A 23,268-nucleotide genomic window follows, 5' to 3' on the forward strand; every position below is an offset into this window, starting at 1 on the left:
TTTTGTCTATTTATATCCTTTTTGTGTGTTAATTTCTCATGTAGGGTTACTGCTCTCGTTCTCTTCCATCATTTCTTGGAAGAGGTTTATTTTTCTAGTTCAAAGCTTCAGGCCGCTCCGTCTCAGTTTGATCTTTTCCATTGCTCATTTATCGGTCTCACTCGATCTGTTTTGTATCTAGACAAGGAGAGAGTCATTTAGTACAATACAACGACTCACACAATGACCTCTCTGTAGCCACTGAATCAAAAATAGCACTATCTGAACAAGTGTAGTGACATCCGTCCATTTTGCGGAAGGCTTTTATGAAAGATCGTCCGTTTTGTTTAAAGATGGAAGCTAGCTGTTCTGTTTGAAAGCCAGATTTTTATCAATTGATGCCACTGTGGTGTTACCATGGACACTAAAAGCATAGTTCTTTTATTGTAATATTACTATTATTTGTTTTGTCCATCTTCCGTGTCACAGTGACCATGCAACAAGGCTTACCGAGAAATGGGATTGCATATTAAATTCAAGTTGTTGTTTTAAAAAGCCCCTATTAAGTTGCTAAAATGAATGTTAGTTTGTGTATTTTGGTGTAATGCAGTTTTATGGTAAAAACACACACCTTTCTAAAACACGTCGATTTGTACAAAACTTATTTTTCTGAAAAGCGCTGTGTGCTCCAATTGGCTAGCTATCCAGTGCATTGTGATTGGCCTAATACCTTAAGTGTGTGCCGGAAATGTGACGCTCGTTGGCATATTTGGAAGATAAGCTGTCAACAGGAGACAGCTGGCAGAGACAGAGATGTCTGAATGCGCACCCTGTTTATTTCTTTATTTGACAAAAACACAAAGATTTGTTGTTATTGTGAATGTACACACATTAAAAAAGACCCTTCACAGTTTCAAATGAGATATAACACCTAACGGTACATTCACACGGGGCGTAAGCGTTAACTCTTAACGGAAGGCTTTGTCTGAAGCGTGGCCAACAGCCAATCACAGTGGCCGCTACACATGCTCCAATCTTCCATAAACGTAATTGGCTGGCTCTGCCTAGGTTATATGCATAAGGCGATCTGATTGGCTGACGCACACGCTACCGCTTTCAAAGTTGAGAAATGTTCTGCCGTGAGCAATGGCACTGACGCGGCACCGAAGGCTCCACAATTCAGTTCGGCAACGCATGATGTCACCCAACCTTAACATCTCCTTTACTACCTTATCAATATGAGCCAAAATATAATCCAGAAAATGCAGATGACCATCAATCAACTTTGCTGTCGCAGCTTGATCAGGTAAGCATACTAAAACATAAAACCATGTCTGCGATCATAGAAACGGCAAACAACAAGCGCTACAAAACTCGTGTTTGAATCAAGGTTTGAATAGTGAGTAACAAATTCCTTAAATATTAAAACATAGGCAACTTACATGCTGTGAATTAGAAGTGGGTTGAATTATGATAATGTGCATCTGGTCCATGTCAACTCCCTGCGGAATTAAATTGGTGTCTACAATGCTTGCGTTACTTGTAGTCCAAGAATATATATTTTAGTTGGAGATGATAGCTCACGTCATCAAATTCATTTTCAATAGGAGACGTGTGAAAAGCGGCAAAACGGGGCGGTTACAGAGGTGGATCGAAGTTGGTCCACATGCCTTGCTCGTGCACCCAAAATCCTACCCCTTTTGTGGACACAGCTCTTCACGGCAGGCCCTGTTCAAGATAAGCATATTTGCACTAAATGATGCACAAAATCCATCCACTATACGAGAAAAGCTGTAGCCGCGCAACGATTCCCCCGCTTGCGGCGTTCTGTGTGAAACGCCCATTGCGCACCAAAAGAAATGTTAAATCATGAAAATAGGGCCTCTTTAAATAAGTTGGTCTCTGTTCTTATGCAGGTTGGTGACATTGGAGAACAGCCCTGCCATCACCCCTGAGCTTCTTCGAGTCTTCCAGAATATGTCCGCCCTAATTGGTAAGTGATTTTTCTGTGAAAATGTCTTTTCCTTATTATTTCAAATCGAGCTGAAGGCTGTTTTAACTGTCAGCTGGACGTAAGTTCAATTGCAGTTTGGTTGTATTCATCCTTTCAATTAAATTTCGAGTTCTAAGCTGATCTCATTGCAGTGCTTCTCAGTCTTTTCAGGCCAAATACCTTTGATCAAATCAGAATATTTAAGTACCACCTCTTTTCCCATTTTTATATTTTCTCTTTTTCTCTCTTGCATACACTTCCCTTGTGAACTTGTGAGCCGCACAATTCCACATTCTTATTATCTTCAGTGTTACTGTGTAAAAATTAGGGGTGTAGCGGTTCTCAGTAAAAAAATGTACCTTGCGTGTTTAGACCGTGGTTCATCAACACATTTATAATGAGTGTTTTAGTGAAGTAACAAAAACAGCCAAAGCTCTGCTAACCACTGTACTGTAGAGACACTGGACAGCACTCCTTTACTTTAGCAGCAGTTATACATCTATGATGAAACTCGCATCAAAACTGAGAACGAACTGACATACGCACAGAACCTGACTTTTCCACATCCATGGCAACTGAAAGTTACTTAAGGTGACAGCAGCAGCTTACATGTTGGTTTGTTAAATGGAAAGCTCTGTGTTACAAACATGACTAAAACATAAAGCAATGTTTTATTCTCATCTGGTGAAAACAGTTTGAAATGCACTTTGTTCCTGGGAAAGCTCAGATGTTTTTAAGTGCCAAAAAAGAAGTTTGTTACTAACTAAAAGAGTTTTCTGTTGATTTGTCAGTAGAATGTTTTTTTAAACATTGCCAGTGCCGAAACCGTGACCATAAAACCATGATACAAACCGAAACATGAGCAGTGTGAACCGGTACACCCCTAGTAAAAACACAAATCCCTTATCTGTGAAAAGACCAGTGAATACACACATAGTGATAGCGTTTAGAAAGGTAACCATTGTAATTGTCAATATTAAAGGGGACTTGTCATGAAAATCTGACGTTTTCCATGTTTAAGTGCTATAATTGGGTCCCCAGTGCTTCTATCAACCTAGAAAATGTTGTTTTGGTAAACCATTCTCTGCAAGCATGTGAAAAAATAGGAAATTGAAATTTGGCTCTCCTTGTGATGTCAGAAGGGGATAATACCACCCCTTAATCTGCACTATCCAACCACGGCACTGCCATTTAAAAATGTCTTGTGAAATGTCCCCTTTTATATGCAAATTATGCATTACAGTTCAATATCATTAAATTCATACATTGTGAAAATAGATGTTGAAGCTTTGGTCTATCTACACTAGAAGAGCTTATGTCGGGCTGGTTATATTATTGATAGCAATCTTAAAATTGAGTGCTAATTCAGGGTTTTAATCAAAAGCAGTTTTTCACATGATTAAACATCTAGATTTCTGCTTTGACAAACAGAATATGTTGCCTTTTGCTGATCAAGTGAGTTTTTTGCATTTTTAACCCCTTAAAGTTCCAATGCATTGTGGGCAGAATATTGCATTCTTTGACAGTAAACTTCATGACATACAACAACTCAAAAACAAATGCTTAACATGTCACACATTTTTGGAAAGCTGCGATTCTTGTGATTCGCTTTTATTTAAGATACAATCAACACAGCAGGTACAACAAGTGTCATTTTTAGGCATTTTTTTTTAGCATTTTATGTATGTCATAAATTTGTGCTGTACCCAACGCCTGTTTACATACTGCATTACAGAAGAAAGAATGTGAACTTTCTATTTGAGTATTAGATCCATACATCTTTATTAAAGTTATATCATAAATTGGAAGCAAGTCACTTTTAAAGGTGCAGTGTGTAAATTTTAGCTGCATCTATTGGTGAGGTTGCAAATTGCAACCAATGGCTCAGTCCACTGCTCACCCCTCGTTTTGAAACGCATAGAGAAGCTAAAGTAGCTGCCGCCGGACAAACATGTCATCGTCGGAGACAACTTAGTAAAAAAGTTTGTCCGTTAAGGGCTTCTGTAGAAACATGGCGGCACTAAATGGCGACTTCCACGTAAGGGGACCCTCGGTGTATGTAGATAAAAACGTCTCATTCTCAGGTAATAAAAACATAACAGTTCATTATGAAAGGTCTTTATACACCTCTGATAATATAGTTTATATAAATTATTTTGCATTTTTGTCAAGAGATCCTTCTAAAAATTACACAGTGCACCTTTAACCGTTTCTTTCCTTAAATGTTAATGTTTGCTTATGAATTCTTTAGTGGTTAGGCTTTCCTGTAGATTAACTGGTGGGGCATGACGGGTCAAAAGTTCAAATTCCAAGAATTGCACATACTGATGAAATGTACAGTATAGCTGTACTGTACTGTATAATAGCTGTTTTTCTCCCATGTGGTTGTAATAGAATTAGATAATTGCCAGTTTGGTTAGCCCACTGTAATCAAGTATGCCTGCCTTACTGCCTCCTATGAGAAATGTCACACGAAGGTATTTGCAAGAGGCAACATTCACATCTTTCCATGTTACCAGTGTAAGGCCAGCACCTCACATGACCTCAGATGGAAAATCCATGCAAGCATTGGAGCCGAGGGATGGTGGAGGTCAGCGTGAGGGAGAGGCGATAGGAGAAAGCATTTCATTAACGCATCTGCGGAGGCATTGAAATGCAAAGAGAGTAGACTGATTGAAGCGATTTTTCCATTTGCATGATCATTTCTTCTCGGCTCGCCTCTTTCAGGTGCTGGTAATATTAGCCCAAGGGCCTGTTAAGACTCTGCCTCTTTCATTAATTCTTCAGGGAGCTAGTTATGTAAAAAGAAATGAAATTCATCTCCATCAAATGGAATGAGGGTGACCTCTGGCCAGGAACGAATCAGTAATCGTCTTAGGATCTCAAAAGTACATTTACATTTATGCATTTGGCAGACAGATTTTTTTAAGGTTTGCATTTCTTTATCAATTCATGCATTCAATTCACTACATGCATTTATAATATACGCTCGCAGGTGAATGTAAAATATAAAGAACGAAAATAATGATGTCTCTTTCTGTAGTATCTATTCAAGTTGTACAAAGTACGGACTCTGTGCACAGGTTTTGTCATACCATTCAATTCAATTTTATTTATATAACAATTTTAACAATTGTTCATCGTACCAAAGCAGCTTTACATGAAAGAGAAACAAAGAAAACAAAAGAGCAAAGAAAGAACAACAAAGCATAGCAGTTTTTAAATATAGTTTATGATGGGGTATTTGAAGTTACATTGAGTCATTTCATTTTAAATAATGTAATTAGTAGTATTGTAAATATAGTCTAGCATATGGAGTATGTGGAGGTATTTTTGTTTCCTACCGACAAGTTGCTTTCAGAAAATGCATGCATGTTCTAAGAAAGAGTTTAAAGGTGCAATGTGGGAATTTGAGAAAGATCTCTTGACAGAAATGCAATATAATATACATAACTACATTCACCTAAAAGATTATTAGGAACACCTGTTCAATTTCTCATTAATGCAATTATCAACCAATCACATGGCAGTTGCTTCAGTGCATTTAGGGGTGTAGTTCTGTTCAAGACAATCTCCTGAACTCCAAACTGAATGTCAGAATGGAAAATAAAGGTGATTTTAGCAATTTTGAGCGTGGGATGGTTGTTGGTGCCAGACAGGCCGGTCTGAGTGTTTCACAATCTGCTCAGTTACTTGGATTTTCACGCACAACCATTTCTGTGTAAAAAGGGAAAAACATCCAGTATGCGGCAGTCCTGTGGGCGAAAATGCTTTGTTGATGCAAGATGTCAGAGGAGTATGAGGCGACTGATTCAATCTGCCAGAAGAGCAACTTTGACTGAAGTAACCACTCTTTACAACCGAGGTATGCAGCAAAGCATTTGTGAAGCCACAACACGCACAACCTTGATGCGGATGGCCTACAACAGCAGCAGACCCCACAGGGTACCACTCATCTCCACTACAAATAGGAAAAAGAGGCTACAATTTACACAAGCTCACCTTGTCTCGATTTCTGTTGAGACATTCAGATGGTAAAGTCGGAGTTTGGCGTAAACAGAATGAGAACATGGATCCATCAGAATTAAGGCAGTTCTGAAGGCGAAAGGGGGTCAAACACAGTATTAGTATTGTGTTCCTAATAATCCTTTAGCTGAGTGTATATTATCATTGATGTATAAACCCTTACATAATGAACTGTATTGTTTTTATTACCTTAGAATGAGCTGTTTTATCTACATACACCTGGGGTCCCCTTAAATGCCCCCTTAAAAATGTATTTTGCTATTAAAACTATATATGTTATTTTAGTTGACCGAGGGGACCCACACGTACAGACTTGTCCTGGGCCCCATTAATTTTTGTTACAGCCCCAGGAATATTTCAATGACAAGTTCAGATTCTATAGCAGTAGTTCTGGTTTTATAATTCACATTTCCCGATATGTTCAGCATGAGAAGAGTATAAACTTCCTACGACAGAAAGTGAGAATAATTAAAAAGTTTTAGATTGTTGCTGCCAGCCATAGCTCGGGCAAAGGCAGCGCACCGTTCTGTCCGGCTTTAAGACTCCTTGTCTTATTGGATGATGAAATCTCATCACTGCCTACCTAGCTGCATTCGGCAGGGAAGCAGATCCCTCGCTGTTCTCCAAACAGCTCACTTTCCTCAACTCTCAGTGTTCACAGTCACTCACCTGCTGTGGTCTTGGATGAGAGGTGCCTGCCGCAGCCCTCCTGCCGGTTACACTGCTGATTCTTTCCGAGTCTGTGTGCGAGATGTTGATTTAGTGCGGTTCTGCAGTGGCTTCCTGTTACAGTGGATTAACTTGAATGATACGCATAACGTAAACTGTCACAGTGCACTCTTAAAAATAATTGTTTCTAAAAGGTGCTTTGTCTGGCTGTATGGTGCCATTAAGAACCTTTAACACCCACAGAAGCTTTTTGTTGCACAGAAGGTTCTTTGAAAATTCTTTGTAAAGGTTTTGCAAGACTATAAAATATAAGAAATTGTTATTTCTAAGACCATTTAATTTTTTTGGAAAAATAAAAATTCTTCTTCTACTGCATCACTATGAAGAACCCATTTTACCTCATTGTTTTTAAGAGTGTAGAGAAGACTGGCTTGAAGGGTGTACCACACTTCAATGTACAGTACTCAAAATGTTTGTTAAATAAGAATAATTTTTGTATGATATTACCATTTTAATTAGTATTACATGACCTGTAATCTACTGTAATGGATTTCATTTACATTACATTTAGTTATCAAGTAGTGCTTTTATCCAAAGTGTATTTGACACATCAGCATTTTTGTCAGTAAGGGGATTTCTAAGTGGGCTATTGACACACAATTTCCACCAGATGTAGCCATCAAGCCAAATATTAAATTCATACAAGGAGATCAAAACATTTAAGTATACAAGTTGAGTTATAATAAATAAAATGAAATGACACATTGAATAAGTATTGAACACACTTTATTTAATACTTTGTAGAAAAGCCTTTGTTGGTGATTACAGCTTGACGCCTCTTGTATGGAGAGACCAGTCATCTGCATTGCTCACAAGTGATTCTATCCCATTCTTACACACAAATGGTCTTTAAATCTTGAAGGTTCCTTAAGCCTCTTTTATGGACTTTGATCTTCAGTTCTCTCACCGGGCATTCAATCAACTTGATTATCTTTCTTTGAAACCACTTAATTGTTTCATGTCCACCCTCTTTTCATTTTCAGGCAGCAGATTTTTATCCAAAATGTCCCGGTACATTTCTCCATTCATCCTGCCTTCAATAATATGAAGTCTGTCAGTACCCCTTGCTGAAAAGCAGCCCCAAACCATGATGCTTCCACCCTTTAACTTAACTGTTGGTATGGTGTTCTTGTGGTGGTGGGCAGTGCCATCTCTTCTCCAAACATTGTGTGTAGAATTACTGCCAAAAAGTTCGATTTTGCTTTCATCTGACCATACTATAGTCTCCCAATAATCCACAAGCTTCTCCAAATGCTCTTTCGCAAACCTTAACCGAGCCTCAACATGCTTTTTGTTCAGCAATGGAGTCTTGCGTGGTGAGCGTGCATGGATGCCATGGGGGTTCAGTGCATTGCTTATAGTTTTCTTTGAAACAACAGTACCTGCTGATGCAAGGTCTTCCTGAAGTTCTGCCCGAGTGATTCTTGACTCTTGGAGAGCTCTCCTGATTTTTCTTTGGACTCCTCGGACAGGGATCTTACGTGGAGCACCTGATTGTGGCCGGTTTATGATGAACTGATGCTCTTTTCATTTCCAGATAATGGCCCCCACAGTGCTCACAGGAACATTCAGCATTCTGTAAATGTGCCTATAACCATTCCCCCATTCAACGATAAGATTACGAAGATCTTGAGAGAGTTCTTTGCTTTTACCCATCATGAAGTCTTTTCTGTGTGCCTCCTGGGTTATGAGAAGTTTTTTTAGGCCATCAATTAGGACTAAAGCAGCTGATATCTAAAGGACTAAAGCAGGGTTTCTCTCTCAAAACTGACAGATTTCAGGTGATCTCCTGGCTTTTATGCCATTTTGCACCTTGTTTTCTTCTTGTGTTCAGTACTTATTCCCTGTGTGATTTCACTTTATTTATTATGACTCAACTTGTATACTTGAATGTTCTGATTTCTTTGTTTCAATTTCAATTCAATTTTTGGCTTGATGGCTACATCTGCTGGAAATTTTGTGTCAATAGCCCACTTAAAAAACCCTCTTACTGATAAAAATGCTGATGTGTCACATATGTCTTATTTTCCCCGCTGTATATTATCAGTGGTGTATAAAGACCTTACATAATGAACTGTATTTTAATTACCTCAGAATGAGACGTTTTATCTACATACACTGTCGGTCTCCATACATGGCAGTCGTCACCATGTTTCTACAGTAGCCCTAAATGGACAAACTGCTTTACAGAGCACATTACGCCCCTACAATTGTCTCAGGTGACGACGTGTTTGTTCTGTGGCGGTTACCTTAGCTTCTCTTTGTGTTCTGAAATTGAGGTTGGTCGCAGATCGCAGTTTCACCGCTAAATGCTGCTAAAAACCCACATTGGACCTTTAACTGTAAAGCATTGCTTTAGCAGCGCAAATGTCATGGGTTCAATCTACAGGGAACACACACACACACACACATACAGGACTGATAAAATGTAAACTTTGAATTTACTCCCAAATGCGTAAATGTTAATTAAATATTTAATGTACCATGAATAGCACAGCACAGTGGTTGGGGTGGAGCTTTACAGATTTATTTGTGTGTACCAGATGTGCAGAGTTCCAGGAGATCAATGACTTTTCAGTGGCACACATGGGGTTAGGGCTTATAATGGAAATGTTGACACTCGGCTTAATAATGTTTTCGGAATTGTAATGAAGTTCTCTATTTGTGACGGCAGAGGTTCATTAGTGGTGTAAATACTCGTACCCCAGACGATGATGTCACAAAGCACAGTCCCGCGTATACACGACGGAAATCCCATAATAAACAGACATGGGGGGCTGTGAGATTTGCCTTTTTAAATGCCAGATCATTTGCGGCAGTTTTAATAACTCAAGGACATTTCTTAACAGTTTGTGTGGTTTCAATAGCGTCGGTGTATTTCTCAAATGCCAGGTTGATGTTTGAACCTGTTTGCTTTGCTCACAACCATTTGCAGAAAAATCCTGCTTTTGCTAGAAACTCGTTTCTATGGTGAGTTATTTCAGTTTTACCGATAGACTGATTGGTCTTGACAGCACTGGAAATGTCTTTCAGTCATAGGATGATGGTTTTGTGTTGACCCCAGCACCAAGAGCCCGCAGGTTGTTTTCTCAAACCAAATTTGGACTTGTAGATGTTCCTGCAAGCCCTTGACTGATTTGTTGGTGTGGAAAAGGATGGTTTCCACGCTTTTAACTGTCAATTGTGCAGTCACACTTTCTGATGTTTATTTCTGTATGGACAAGAAACGATGGTCTTCCTGACACAGGAAACCTTTTAAGCATGCCGTTTGTCTGGGTTTCATCTTATCAAAGGATCTTCCATTTGTCTCTTCTGATGACTCTTGCTGAATCTCATGACATTTTTAATGAAAAAAGCTCTGGCTGCTCACGCTGTTAGCTGTGTCAGGGTCACAAGCCTTTATCAAAGATCAGTGCCCATGAGAGTTAGACATTGAACATCGTCTGCATTTCATAACAAGCCTTCAGATTTAAAGAAATGCACTAAACTTTTGGAAGCAGTGTTGTGTGTCTGTGTGTACTACAACACAAGGCAGGGTTTATAAGGGAAAGAAAAGAACAATTAAAAATGTGAACTTGTTACAAACTTTAATTTATTTAAAGCACAAAGCTTAATGCTGGCTGAATCAGAAGTTAATGTGTTTTCTGCCTGGGACTCTCAGCAGGTCTTGGGGAGCTTAATGGCCTTCTGTATTACAGTAATGACTAATGAATTAATAGAATACATTTAGTGATTTATGATAAATCTTTTGACTTGGCTGTATTTTATTTATATTCATAATAATAGAGCGCATAGATAAAGGACGGTCTAAAATCATAATAGCAATCATGGTAATATTTGAAAATCTATTAATAAGATTGGATATGGATTCCTTTAATATCCTGCAGGAAGAAATCTTTGCACATTTTAGCTTGGTTTGAAAAGCATGTTACCCCTTTTTAATTTCTGCAGTACTGTATATGCTTTGGAAAAAACGCTTAATCGTGCTGCCAAGGTTACGTTTGAGACACACTGTTCATACATATTAAAATGAACTTTATTTACATAATTTTCGGTACAAAAGACGTTTTTGCACACGGTTGATGCTCTTTGCGGGGTACATCCAATTTTTAGCAACACGAAGGGAGCATTATTGTCACTTTTTCTGCATTATCATCAAACTGTCTGGGAGCAGGTTTTTAACAGTATGATATTAACATACTCTAATTGGCAAGATGTTTTTCACTAAGCTTGTTTATTGCATACATTTGGCTTTATAAACTGTAGTCCCAGACCTAATCCAGCATATTACATTGGAATGTGTTTGCAGGGTTTTATACTATCAGTAAAATGTTTTTGCACAACATTGTGTGTTTATTGCCTGAAGATATAGCATAATGGTTTTGTGACCTTATAGCTTTTCAAAATCATTTAATGACCAAAATCTATCCAGGCTTTAGTTGGCTCTCGATATATTATCGGCTTTTTCAATTTAATGTCAGCATAAAGAAGATTGGTAGCCGTGTAGAAGATTTATAGAACTGTATTTATCGTTTTCACATCTAGGTGCATTAGCAATGCCCCTCACACATCTTTTCAGATGACAGGATGCTTTATTTTTTCTTTGCCTCTGGACACATTGAGTTTGGCCCTTCGCTGTCTGCACTTTCGAACAGTTCTGAAGACCCCGCGTTGCCTGCTGATATATTGTAGCAACAAACTATGTCTGAATATTAAAAAGAAACGATCATGGGGAAAATGTACAATATTTGTTTTATTTCAAGAAGCTAGATCATGGATCTAGTTTACATTAAAGGAACACGCCGACTTTTTGGGACTTTAGCTTATTCACCATACCCACCAGAGTTAGATAAGTCCATACATACACATTTTTCATCTTCGTGCGTGCCGTTACTCTGTCTGACGCACCCACCGCTAGCCTAGCTTAGCACAAAGACTGGAAGTAAATGGCTCCAGCTAGCATACTGCTCCGAATAAGTGACAAAACAACGCCAAAATTTTTCGAAGTGCTGCTACTTGGGCGGAAGGATTTTTGGTCATTAAATGATTTTGAAAAGCTATAAGGTCACTAAACCATTATGCTATATCTTCATCTCCGTGTGTCCCATAACTCTGTCTGATGCACACCCACCCGCTAGCCTAGCTTAGCACAAAGACTGGAAGTAAATGGCTCCGGCTAGCATACTGCTCCTAATAAGTGACAAAACAACGGCACAATTTTTCGAAGTGCTGCTACTTGGGCGGAGGGATTAGCGTAACACTTGCGAAAAATCTCTGCTCCTTACCACGTGTTGCGAGTAAATCACTCTGCCCAAGTAGCAGTGCTTCCCCTTCTGAGAATATAGTTCCCAGTATGTATACGGTTAAATGATGGCTGTGTCTCATATGCAGTGTTGGGGAAGTTACTTTTAAAAGTAATGCATTACAATATTAAGTTACTCCCCAAAAAAGTAACTAATTGCGTACTTGGTTATTTTTCATGGAAAGTAATGCTTACGTTCCTTTTGCGTTACTTTTTCTTACTTGGCTGAGGCTTGATCTCTTTCAGGTCTTGCAGGTATTTTTATGATCGCAAAAATGTCAAGCTCCGGCCTGCCATCTCGGTTTCTGACTCAAACTGTTCCCGCTCAGGTGCACAGAGTGCGTAATTCTACATTAATGTGTTTAGTTTAAATCAGTACATATTTTTTTAAATCAAATTAATTAAACTAAAAAAGTAACTTGCATTACTTTTTTAAAAAAGTAACTCAAATATTAATGTGTACATTTATAAAGTAATGCGTTACTTTACTAGTTACTTCAGAAAAGTAATATCATTACATAATGCGCGTTACTTGTAATGCGTTACCCCGAACACTGCTCATATGACCTTGTTATTTGTACATGCTGTGACTATTCAAATCACAACATATAAATAGGAAAATGTTAACGTTATTTTGTCAATTATTGGGAGCAGTATGCTAGCCGGAGCCATTTGCTTCCATTCTTTGTGCTGGGCTAGGCTAGCGGTGATTGTGTCAGACAGAGTTGTGGGACACACGGAGATGAAGATATAGCATAATGGTTTAGTGACCTTATAGCTTTTCAAAATCATTTAATGACCAAAATAACTTGCATAACTCTGGGGGATACAGTGAATAAGATAAAGTCCCAAAAGTCGCCATGTTCCTTTAAACTACCCTCAACTTGCATATCTCCATAAGTAAGTGGTTAGAAATAAATAATAAATGTGCTGTTTATTAAAATGAACACTTTCTTTAAGGTTTTTTTTTTTTTAGTTTCCTCATAGCTTGAATGCACTTGAATGTCATTTTGGATAAAATAATCTGCTGAATGCATGAATATGAATATATGTGTTGTCTTAGTTAAACTTTACTTCTAAATTTTGTACTACACTGGTTTACTCTTAAAATCTTTAAAGATCTGCTAGTATAGTTGGCATCTGTATGATAAATTGCTTGTGCTTTTCCTTATTTGTAAGTCGCTTTGGATAAATGCGTCTGGTATATGATTAAATGTAAATCTATTCGTCTACCATTCCAGTTAAAGTTGAAAGTTTCTCAACCAGTTTCCTTAAGATTTAAATGGCTTCAAAGTTTTGAAGGTTCAAACATAATGATTTAAATGCTATTTAATTGCCGTTCAGGTTTCACATGCAGCCTACACAAACTGACATGAGGTGAAAAGAGATTTGAATAGCCTTATAACAGCATGTTTAATCAGGTCTTAATGGACTGGTCATTGTATTCTCAGAGGGATCGGGTTTAGTCAAAGCGGGATTAACTCATAACTCACACTTGGCTGCCTTAGTGTGAGAATTCCCAGCTAATTATGCTTAAACATGGATTTGAACGCCGGCTCCCCAAATATTAATTTTACAGTTCCCTATGGCACTACTAATAGATTTTTAAAACAATGTATCAAGATGTTCTTTGGAAAAATCTTTTCTTTCTTTTTTTTGATCCTACACGGTATTTTTGCATAAACTATTGTAACAAGAGCGAGTGAAGGTATTTCTATCCTTACATGGTTTTGTTTTGATTTATTTGAGGTCTTTTGTTAGAGCCTCATTGACGTCAATTGACGGAAATAGCAACGTCAGTCACTCCTCTTACATGCAGTATACCAGCACATACATCAAATCAGATCTGTTTTTTTCTTGTGGCTTCATTAATCGTCTAATTAGGAATAAGCATGTTTCTAAGCATGAGCCTCTCCATGTCTCATTCTGTCCATCAATCCAAATTATCTATCTGTACAAAAACATACTCGTGACGCACTTCTTTGTGCTATTGAGGCTGAGTGAAGGTGTCGTTCAACTGATGATATAAATATTCACAAGGCTCACGAGACGGCTAAAATGAAATTGTTTCGTACCTCATCATCGTTAGCTGTCTGCGAATCGCGGATAAGAACGCAAGGGAATCTCGAGCGACAACCATTTCATTTATTTGTTGTAAAATGAAAACAGTTTTAATAAGGGCGGTCAGCGGACAGTGTTTTCATAATGGAAAGGTGTACTCGTATAGGTGAAACTGACCACTTGAACCTCTTGGGCAAATTAAGACTGGTATTAGTATTGAGAGTATAACCTATAAAGGCATTTATTTTTTCCAAACCGGCACTTGACCTTGTGTATTCGGTGATTGGTGTGTTTTCTGTCCATCCGACTGTCAAAAGGGCATGTGATGTGTTTAAACTTAACCAGCTCAGCTCAGAAAAGCTTTTTTATCTTCAGATTATCAACTGGGGATAAGCAAAAATGGTGTTGTGTGTCACCGAGTTGTTGCGCTGAACGGGGACCTTCTTGACCTTTGGAAAGTAAAAAAAAAACGCTGCAGTTTCAGGCACAATTGAAGCTGTGATTCTGCCATCTCTCATTACTGTTAACAGTGCAGGGCTCATCCCCACACTAAAGCCCTTGAAATTCTCCCCAAATCCTGTTCAGCCTTTGAGACATTTGCACCATTTTCTTGTGAGGTCACCGCAGCTACGTGCAAGGTCATCATTAAAGGGAAGCGGGGACAGTTAGCCTTCAGTGTTCTCTTAGTGTATGTGTGAAAAAGGGGCCTTTCACACAAAGGACTATAACTATAAAAATAAGTTTTATCGTTCTAAATTGTGAGAATAGCGTCGACACCACAACTATAAAGATTCGGAGGTATCATTGGGGTGGCTTTCAGAGCTATTTTTTTCCAGCTGATAAACAATAAAATATTGACAGGCAATCAAAATCTTTTTAAAGGGGATATTTCACAAGAATTTTTAAGATACCCTATAGATAATTTATAATTGAACATAAAATTGCCACTTTGTAGGTGTGAGCAAAAATGTGCCGTTTTGGGTGTGTCTTTTAAAATGCAAATTAGTTGATCCCTGCATTAAATGGCAGTGATGTGGTTGGATAGTGCAGATTAAGGGGGTTATATTATCCCCTTCTGAAATCACAGGGGCAGCCAAATTTTAATGACCTACTTTTTTTCCGCATGTTTGCAGAGAATGGTTTACTGGGTTGATCTTTTTCACATTTTTTAGGTTGATGGAAGCACTGGGAACCCAATTATAGCACTTAAACATGGACAAAATCAGATTTTCATGATATGTCCCATTTAAAATTTAAGAGCCCATATTTTCCTTTAGAGATGTCCTGATCCGATATTCTGGATCGGTATTGGGGCCGATCCGGGCTTTTTGACTGAATCGGATCAAGGAATGACAACATGACCAATCTAATTCCGATACTGTGCGTTAGAGGTCTACACGGGTCCAAAAATTTCTACCGGAACCCAAAGAGACCCGTAATTGTGCTACACTGAACCGACCCGGACCCGTCTATTATTTAAAAGCTGGACCCGGAACCGATGCGGACCCGCCTATTATTTAAAAGCTGGACCCGGATCCGACGCGGACCCGTCTATCATTTAAAATCTGGACCCGAACCCGTCCGGGAAGACACAGACCCGACCGGCAAATATTCTTTAGCTAAATGTTATTAATAAGTCAATAAACAAGTAACGAAAATTAAACTTTTTGTCTTAACGTTACCCATAGAAGTTAGTCTTCTCCCTCCTTGTACCTGACTGTGTGATGCACAATCCTTATTTCCAAGAAAGTTCCATCATGTTATTCCTCTCTTGACGATTGAAATGTTTAATGCTTATTCCAGCTTTAAAAGTCCACTTTACAGTCATGGTGATTAATAATACAGTTTTACATTTGTTGTGGGTCAACTTGCTTAATAATGTTTGCCTATTTGGATTATAATAACGATTGCTCGTTCAGTGCTATGGCTGCTTTCGTTAGCTTTACTTCTTTGCTATCATCTCTGTGCTCTTTGAGAAGATCGCCAAAACTTTAGATATAACAGCAAGATGGTCAATTTATAATATTATTATAAAAATGAGAGAAGTCAGTGCAAAATGCGCGGTACGGCAGAATAGGTCCCGCCTTCTAAATAAAAGAGCCAATTGTCAAAGGTAAAGCCATTGCGTCTCACTGCAGAAGCTCCCATTGTAGCCAGAGAAACATTACAAGAGCGCATGCGCGTTAGCTGCCTGGTTGGAGCAACCAAATATAAACTTTTTAACGCAATTTAGGGTCATAGAAAAAATGTATGCGACATTTCATCTAAGTTTTTGTTGCTGTTTTTGAAAAATTTTATTAAAATGTAAGTGTGTTTTCTCCTAGTCCGATCGATCTCGGGTATTACCCACAATGTTAAACAGACCCGGGACCCGAAGTAATAGATTGAGACCCGGACCCGGCTGATCATTTAAAATATAGACCCGAACCCATACGGGTCTCGGGTCGGGTCCCGGGTCTTTTGTGTAGACCTCTACTGTGCGTTAGCCGTGGTTGTTACTGACAAGCTATTAAAAAGGACAAATGTTATAAAAGCACCATAAACGTTTTATGCACTATGTTCAAAGTCTTTTAATACACTCAATAGCTTCATGTGAAAGAACAAACACACATTTAAAGATATTTAAGTTCACAGAAACACTGTAACTTACCTTCAAACTGAGTTAATCCACTGGTGAAGATAGATGGATGAAACGAGTCATTCATACACACACACACGATAACTGTAGGCTATTTTAAAGATCTGATTTTATAAAGTCTCAGTAAGCCGTTGGATGGATGCAATTCACTATGTGCTAAGCGCCTGGCGCATCTACACATCTTCAAGTGCATCAGTTCTGCGCCCAGAAAGCCCATGAGTGTAGTGTACAGGATGATTTAGGCGCATCAATTCTGCGCCTGGGATGTGCGTAAAAAGTACGTCAAGTGCATAATTCCCAAAATAACCATCTGCACACTAAGGCTTTTTTACTATGATTTATTATGTTTTATGCAATTAAGGAAAAAATATTTAGCATACTTAATTTATCAAACGTTCCTATTATGTTCTCCTAAACACTGCCATGATAAATAATTACTAATGTTTTCTGTAACTTGTAAATCTTTAAAATCATACTAGATGTAGCAGAAAGCACTATACACATTTACAGTAGTATCGGACAGGTATCGGCTAATATTCGTAATTCTGGTATCGGAATCGGAAATAAAGAAGTGGTATGGGGACATCCCTATTTGCCTTATTGTGATTTTCCTTTTTTTGTGTGTGTGTGTGTGTAAGTATACGTTTTTTTTTTTGTACCATAGACTGTTAAAAATATGGACGTAGTGTCCATGGGGTCACCTATAGGTTTGTAAAGACGAGGGTGAAGCTGAGGTCGCTGATTGCTGAAACCACGCCTGTCTAGCGCGACTCTAGTGACAGTAGTGGCAGTTCACCCGTCATTCAAGTGGCCACGCCTTTAATTATGCAGAACTTTAAGGCTTAATATAATTTAAACAGATGAGTTAAAAAACAATTCAACCCCTTACAGTTGTCATCAAGGGCAAAATTAGCTATAGACCGTTTCATCGGGCGCACGTGCGGTGACGCGATAAGCATCTGGTCCGAACTTCCGATTTCTGTTTGTTTATTGGTCTGACTAGTTGCTAAAACTGAACTCTTAAAGAAATACTTTGTCGAAAATAACATGTTTTGGGTTCCTATGTAATCTACGTGTTGTTTATTTTGCTTGTTATATAAATAAACTACTTTAAAAGGACTTTTTTGTTATTTATTCTGCGCTGAGTTTACCGGAAGTTATGTATGTTCCACGAAAGCGGCTTGTTTATGTTGTTACTGCTGAAACCGTCTTTATGGACCAAAAACACTTTTTGTGCCAGGCTGTAAACATATTATTTTCTGCTGTAAAGTTGGGCATTTTAACATCTATGGGTCTATGGGAATTGACTCCATTTTGGAGCCAGCCTCTAGCCAGTCGATGAATTGCAGTTTAAGTCACTTCCGTGTTGGCTTTATTATAAGGTAGCCCTTTGGTTTGTACATGTTAACGATCTTCAAAGTTACACATTTTAAAGTCGGTGATAAGGTGAGTAAGGGGGCATGCACACCAAAGCTTTTACGCCCACGGCCGGCGCATGTTTCAATTGGAAATTCCAATGGAAGCTCTGTGTTTTTCAAATAAGCCAGCAGCTAGCGTTTTTTCGACGCTGAAAACCGGCGCTCTGCTCTCTTTCCTGGCTCAGCACTGAGCATCGAGAGTTGAAAGAGATTCAACTTTGGGTGAAAAGCTCTGCTCATCATTGTCAGTTTTCACACAGCCGTCCAATCACAGTGAAGAAGGGGTAGGACAAGTATCACAACAACCAACCGGCTCACAGCTCAAGTATCACAGCTACCAAAACGCTCGGCTGAAGAAAGCTTGCATTTTGCTGAATAAACAGCTGCTAATCGGTGTCCTCCAGGCATTTTCAGCCATGCTTAAAAGTTTTGGTTTGCACAACCCCTTATCCTCAACAGCCTGTCTGTATTGCTTTGGTAGCTGATATTCCAAATATGGTAAGGAGCGTAACATTTCCATCACACGCTTGAAGTTTTTGATGTGAACAGCCCTTAACTCCTAGAAGTCCACTGAAGCTCGTGTGCAACGATTTTGCAACGATATCTGTCTTAGTTAACAAGAAAAAGGCCACAGTTTAATTCAAGCTTAATAAGATCAGACACACCATCTAATTGAAAGTACTGCGTGTAGGGTGATTATTGGATTCCATAGCAACTATAGTAATAAATAGCGAGATAAGTGCTAGATGAGTGACTAGCTCCTTGATTGCAGCTGCGCTGTGGAAAACATATTAATTATTCCTTGTTGTGCCAATGTACAGTGTATGGACGTAATTGTTGGTGTAATTTTCAAAGGATTATTATCTCTCAAAGCACAGCTAGCTGTCTTGCAACCTTGATTTATATGCTTCACTACCCCTCTCAAAGAGAATCATTACTACTATGGTAGTTGAATCTATTCCCTGATGCAGTTTGTTCTGAAATGATTCTTGATTGATCCAAAAAAAAATCATCAGTTGAATTTTAAGTTAATTATAAACCATTTTTCTCATTAATTGAAGAAGCATACACTGAACATTGCAAGTAAGTGCTACCCGGCTCGCACCTGATACTTTATTATTATATTTGTTGTTTTGGAATTGAAAAGAGTCTAAGTTAAGCCAATGTCAGCTGATTCCCTAGGGGTTAAAAAATTCCTTGGAGAATATTTGCCGTGGTATAGGCTAAGATATCTGCGCTTTCATACTGAACTCATTGATTTTAAATACGCATGCACGTAAGTCTCTTCTTAAAAACATATTTATTTATCGTCGCCTATGGTCATGACTCATGAGTCATGAGTAAGCAAAGTGTCATAGTTGTTGTGTAGTAATTGTTGTCCTGTTTTATGTAGTTTTCTTGTATTTGCTCTATGTCTACATTCTGTACAGCACTTTGGCCAACAGCTGTTGTTTTTAAATGTGCTTTATAAATAAATATGACTGACTGACTGACTGACTTTACTGTGGTAAAAAACGTACTTTAGTCACGGTTTCAGCAGTAACAGCATAAACAAGAAATAGGGCTGCGTAAAGAGTATTCATGATTAATCGTTTCCAGAATAAAAGTTTTTGTTTACATCATATATGTTTGTGTACTGTGTATAATAATTATTGTCTAAATTGTACAATCAAAATAAAGTGTTAGCTTATTGGTTTGTGGTCACCTGAAGAAAGGAAGTCATATAATTTCCTCACCCTCATGCTATCCCAGATGTGTGAGTGAATTTAGGTGAACTACTCCATTAACTTGAATTAAAATAAAATTGAATTGTGAGATAAACATCAACAGTTCTACACTTAGTTCAGTTTTGAACCATTGGCACTGCGGTAAAAATGATTCAGACAAGCTAAAAGTGAAAATATTTAATTCAATTTTATTTATATAGCGCTTTTCGCAATTGTTAATTGTTTCAAAGCAGCTTTACATTAATAGATGTAGGAAAAGCAGTAAAGTACAGTATACAGTAAAATACAGTAAAGTATTAAGTTAAGCCAATGGGGGCGGACTCTCCAGGGGATGGAAAAAACCCCTAGGAGAAAAACCCTCCTTGCTAGTCCAAGGGGAATACTCCAAGGAGGAGAAAACCCCCTGAGAGAGATACATATATATTTATATATATAAATACTATCGAGGTATGTGAACGGGTAAGCAGTTTAAACTGGTTCCGCCGGTGGTCGTTGGTCAGGCATCGGCAGGGCATCACATTGAAGGACAGGCAGTAGATCAGTGAAATAATGTTTGCTACTGCAGTTCTCTACATTATGGCTTGATTTTTTTTTTTTAACTCCAGCACCCAGAGATCTCTATGAGTCAAGAGTGTCTATGTTTGAAGATGTCTGGACTTACATATGAGAAGTAGTGATTTTTCCACATTACCAAACAGAGCTGCTGTTTTCTCTGACATCATGTTGTCCCCTGACTGTCACTTCTCTCTCAGTGATATTGTGCTGTCATATTGCTTCAACCCAGAATCATTTTTATTTGGTTTCTGTATTTCAGAACTGAGCTCGGAGAATGTGAGAACCTGCTTTCAGATCATCAATGCCTACGTTTATCTCTCACCTACAGATTTCTTACAGGTAGGTTCCACAAAACAAACTTCAAAACAATGGCAATTATGGTATTAATGAAGTTTGATGTTATCTTACATCCATTTTTTAGGGAGATTAATGTGGCGGAAATTTGAAAAGATTATTACTGTATGCGAGATTTTAATTTTGAATATAGCGGATGACCAAGGTTAATGTGTAACTTTTACAAGGGCAGTCCTGTTATGCAGTCACTTTTGAAAATATGAAAAGTATGACTTTGCATGACTTTGAGACTTAAATTAATTATAACTTGATTTGTAACAAAATGTCAAGAAAATTAACATGATAAAAATATAGAAATGGACAGGATGGAAATATAAAGCTAGTAGCAAGCTTCAGTGAGAGACTGTTAACTAGCATAAATAAGGGTGTCAACTTTAAAGGGCCCCTAACCTAGGTGTTTTCAGCAATATAAAAATATATGTCTTTGGTATTCCCAGATTGTGTCTGTAAAGTTTCAGCTGAAAATACACTACAGATCTTTCATTATATGATGTTGAACATGGCCATTTGTGGCTGCAATGAAAAACACGCAGATTTTGTGTGTGTCTCTTTAAATGCAAAAAAGCTTTTGTTCCCCTCCCCTTATGCAAAGTAGGGTGTAGAGCGTTTACACGTGTGCTTTGGACTACATCAAAAAAATGTGTCTCTGGCAGAAGATTGAACTTGTGCGCTTATAAGGCGGATTCTGTGTGCGGTTATGGTTGGGGGCGTAATCAATATGACATCACATTGATAGGGGATCCCCAACAGCCTGTTTTGTGTGACTGTTGCGGTTTATATGAGGTTACACAAGGAAGAATAGATGGCTAGAAACACATTTAAAAGTGCATTTTCTAGGTTAGGGGGGCTTTCAAATATTGATATCACCAAAACAAATTCCATAATTTAACAGGATAAACATCTATAAAATTATTACTATTACCACCATATTTATATTATAATATCTTTATATATTGTAAGCAAGTCCGTGGCCCACATGCACGGCTGACCTGCAGGGGGTCCGCCAAATGATGTTTAATATATTGTGACAATATGTTTGTTTTTTATTTATAAAACCGTTAGTTCCAGTCCTTGATTCAGATTGGTCAATAGTTGTGTTTTGCGTTGTGCCTAATATGATAAATCATCCTCTCGTACCTTACTGCTTCTTTGAATATCTCTGTTTTACACATTTAGTATCAGGGGGTGCCTGCTCCATGCCTCTCTCATCTAAGGGGTCCTTGCCCCAAAAAACATTGAAGACCCCTAAGCTAGTGCATAGCACTCAGAGACAAATCCATAATTGAATATATTTTAACACATATATAGGGGTAGTTTCCCAGACAGGGCTTATCCTAGTCCCAGACTAAAATGCATGTTTGAGCTGCTTAATTTAGAAACATCTTGCATTGACATATCTTCACATATCAACACCATTGTTTTGCCTCAAGATGCATGCCAGTATTGTTTTGTTTTTTTGTAAGATCTATTGTTTGTAAAATCTCCTCAAATGTCCTAATATAACCTGATATAAGGCCAAGTCCTGTATTAATGCACTCCCTATCTGAGAAAATTATAAATCATAGACTCCATAGCAATAGTAAACCTACTATATTTTACACTATTGTCCTTCCCCATCTTTATCTCTACCTCTATCATTTACAGAATTATGCCGAAGGCCTCTGCAGATCTTTCTGTGATCTGCTAAAAGACATCACCACAGAAGGACAAGTCCAGGTTCTGAAGGTAGGACTGAATCTCTTACAATCTTTCACAAATAGCCTGAACAATCTTTCCCCGCAAGACTCTTTTGTGCCTGTATTCTTGATGTACTGTTGTAAAATGAAGTGCACCGGCTCAGCTGTAGAGTAATGACTAGAAAATCATTCCTCAGCTCTCTCTCTGGTTTCTTTGAATAGGCTGCAGTTAGTGCTGTTTTTTATTTGGAAATGCTCTCCTCACTTACGCTTTCTGTAGCTTATGCACTCAAGTGCCTACATCTGACAGAAGAGGTTCACTTTTTGTTAACGTCCTTCACTGTTCAAGCGCTTCTCATTTTCAGACAGTTTGAGTGAATTTTAACTTTCATGAAACGATTTAAGTGTTATGACCCGATATTTTATTTCATTATTTTCAACCAATTTAATGAATTCGCTCCGCATTGGCAGGAATTAGGTTTTATAGCACAGATGCTTGTTTTAAAAGGGGTTGTGTGACTGAAAGATGACTGATGTGGACTTCGTTAGTCCTCTCTAGAGGTGGTGGGCACCGAATGCTGTAGATTCTCTGCCAGTGTGCTGCCATTAGAGATAAAGCTTTTAGCCCAGGCTTCCAGCTGGTCCTTCGTAGGTTAGCAGATGCTCATCTGAGACCCAAAGCCAATTTGGAGGATAAAAAAAACTTTGTGCCTCACAGAAAGTGCTGGAGTGCTAGCAAAGCAACATTACTAGAGTTTTTAGATACTTTTTGACCCGGTCTGTGAAATCCAGGCTCAAGTCTTATAATGT

General features: G+C 38.3%; 1 protein-coding gene across 1 annotated transcript in view; it reads left to right on the forward strand.

Annotated features, from left to right (window-relative positions):
* ipo11 (importin 11) overlaps window positions 1–23,268 on the forward strand; it is a 212,020-nt gene that overhangs the window by 130,635 nt on the left and 58,117 nt on the right. Inside the window, exons 22-24 of the mRNA XM_055167292.2 lie at window positions 1,896–1,972; window positions 20,688–20,767; window positions 22,427–22,507. Coding sequence (XP_055023267.2) covers window positions 1,896–1,972; window positions 20,688–20,767; window positions 22,427–22,507 — 238 coding nt within the window. The remainder of the gene's footprint in view (window positions 1–1,895; window positions 1,973–20,687; window positions 20,768–22,426; window positions 22,508–23,268) is intronic.

The sequence above is a fragment of the Misgurnus anguillicaudatus genome, chromosome 5 (genome assembly GCF_027580225.2).
Source record: "Misgurnus anguillicaudatus chromosome 5, ASM2758022v2, whole genome shotgun sequence".
Taxonomy (NCBI): domain Eukaryota; kingdom Metazoa; phylum Chordata; class Actinopteri; order Cypriniformes; family Cobitidae; genus Misgurnus; species Misgurnus anguillicaudatus.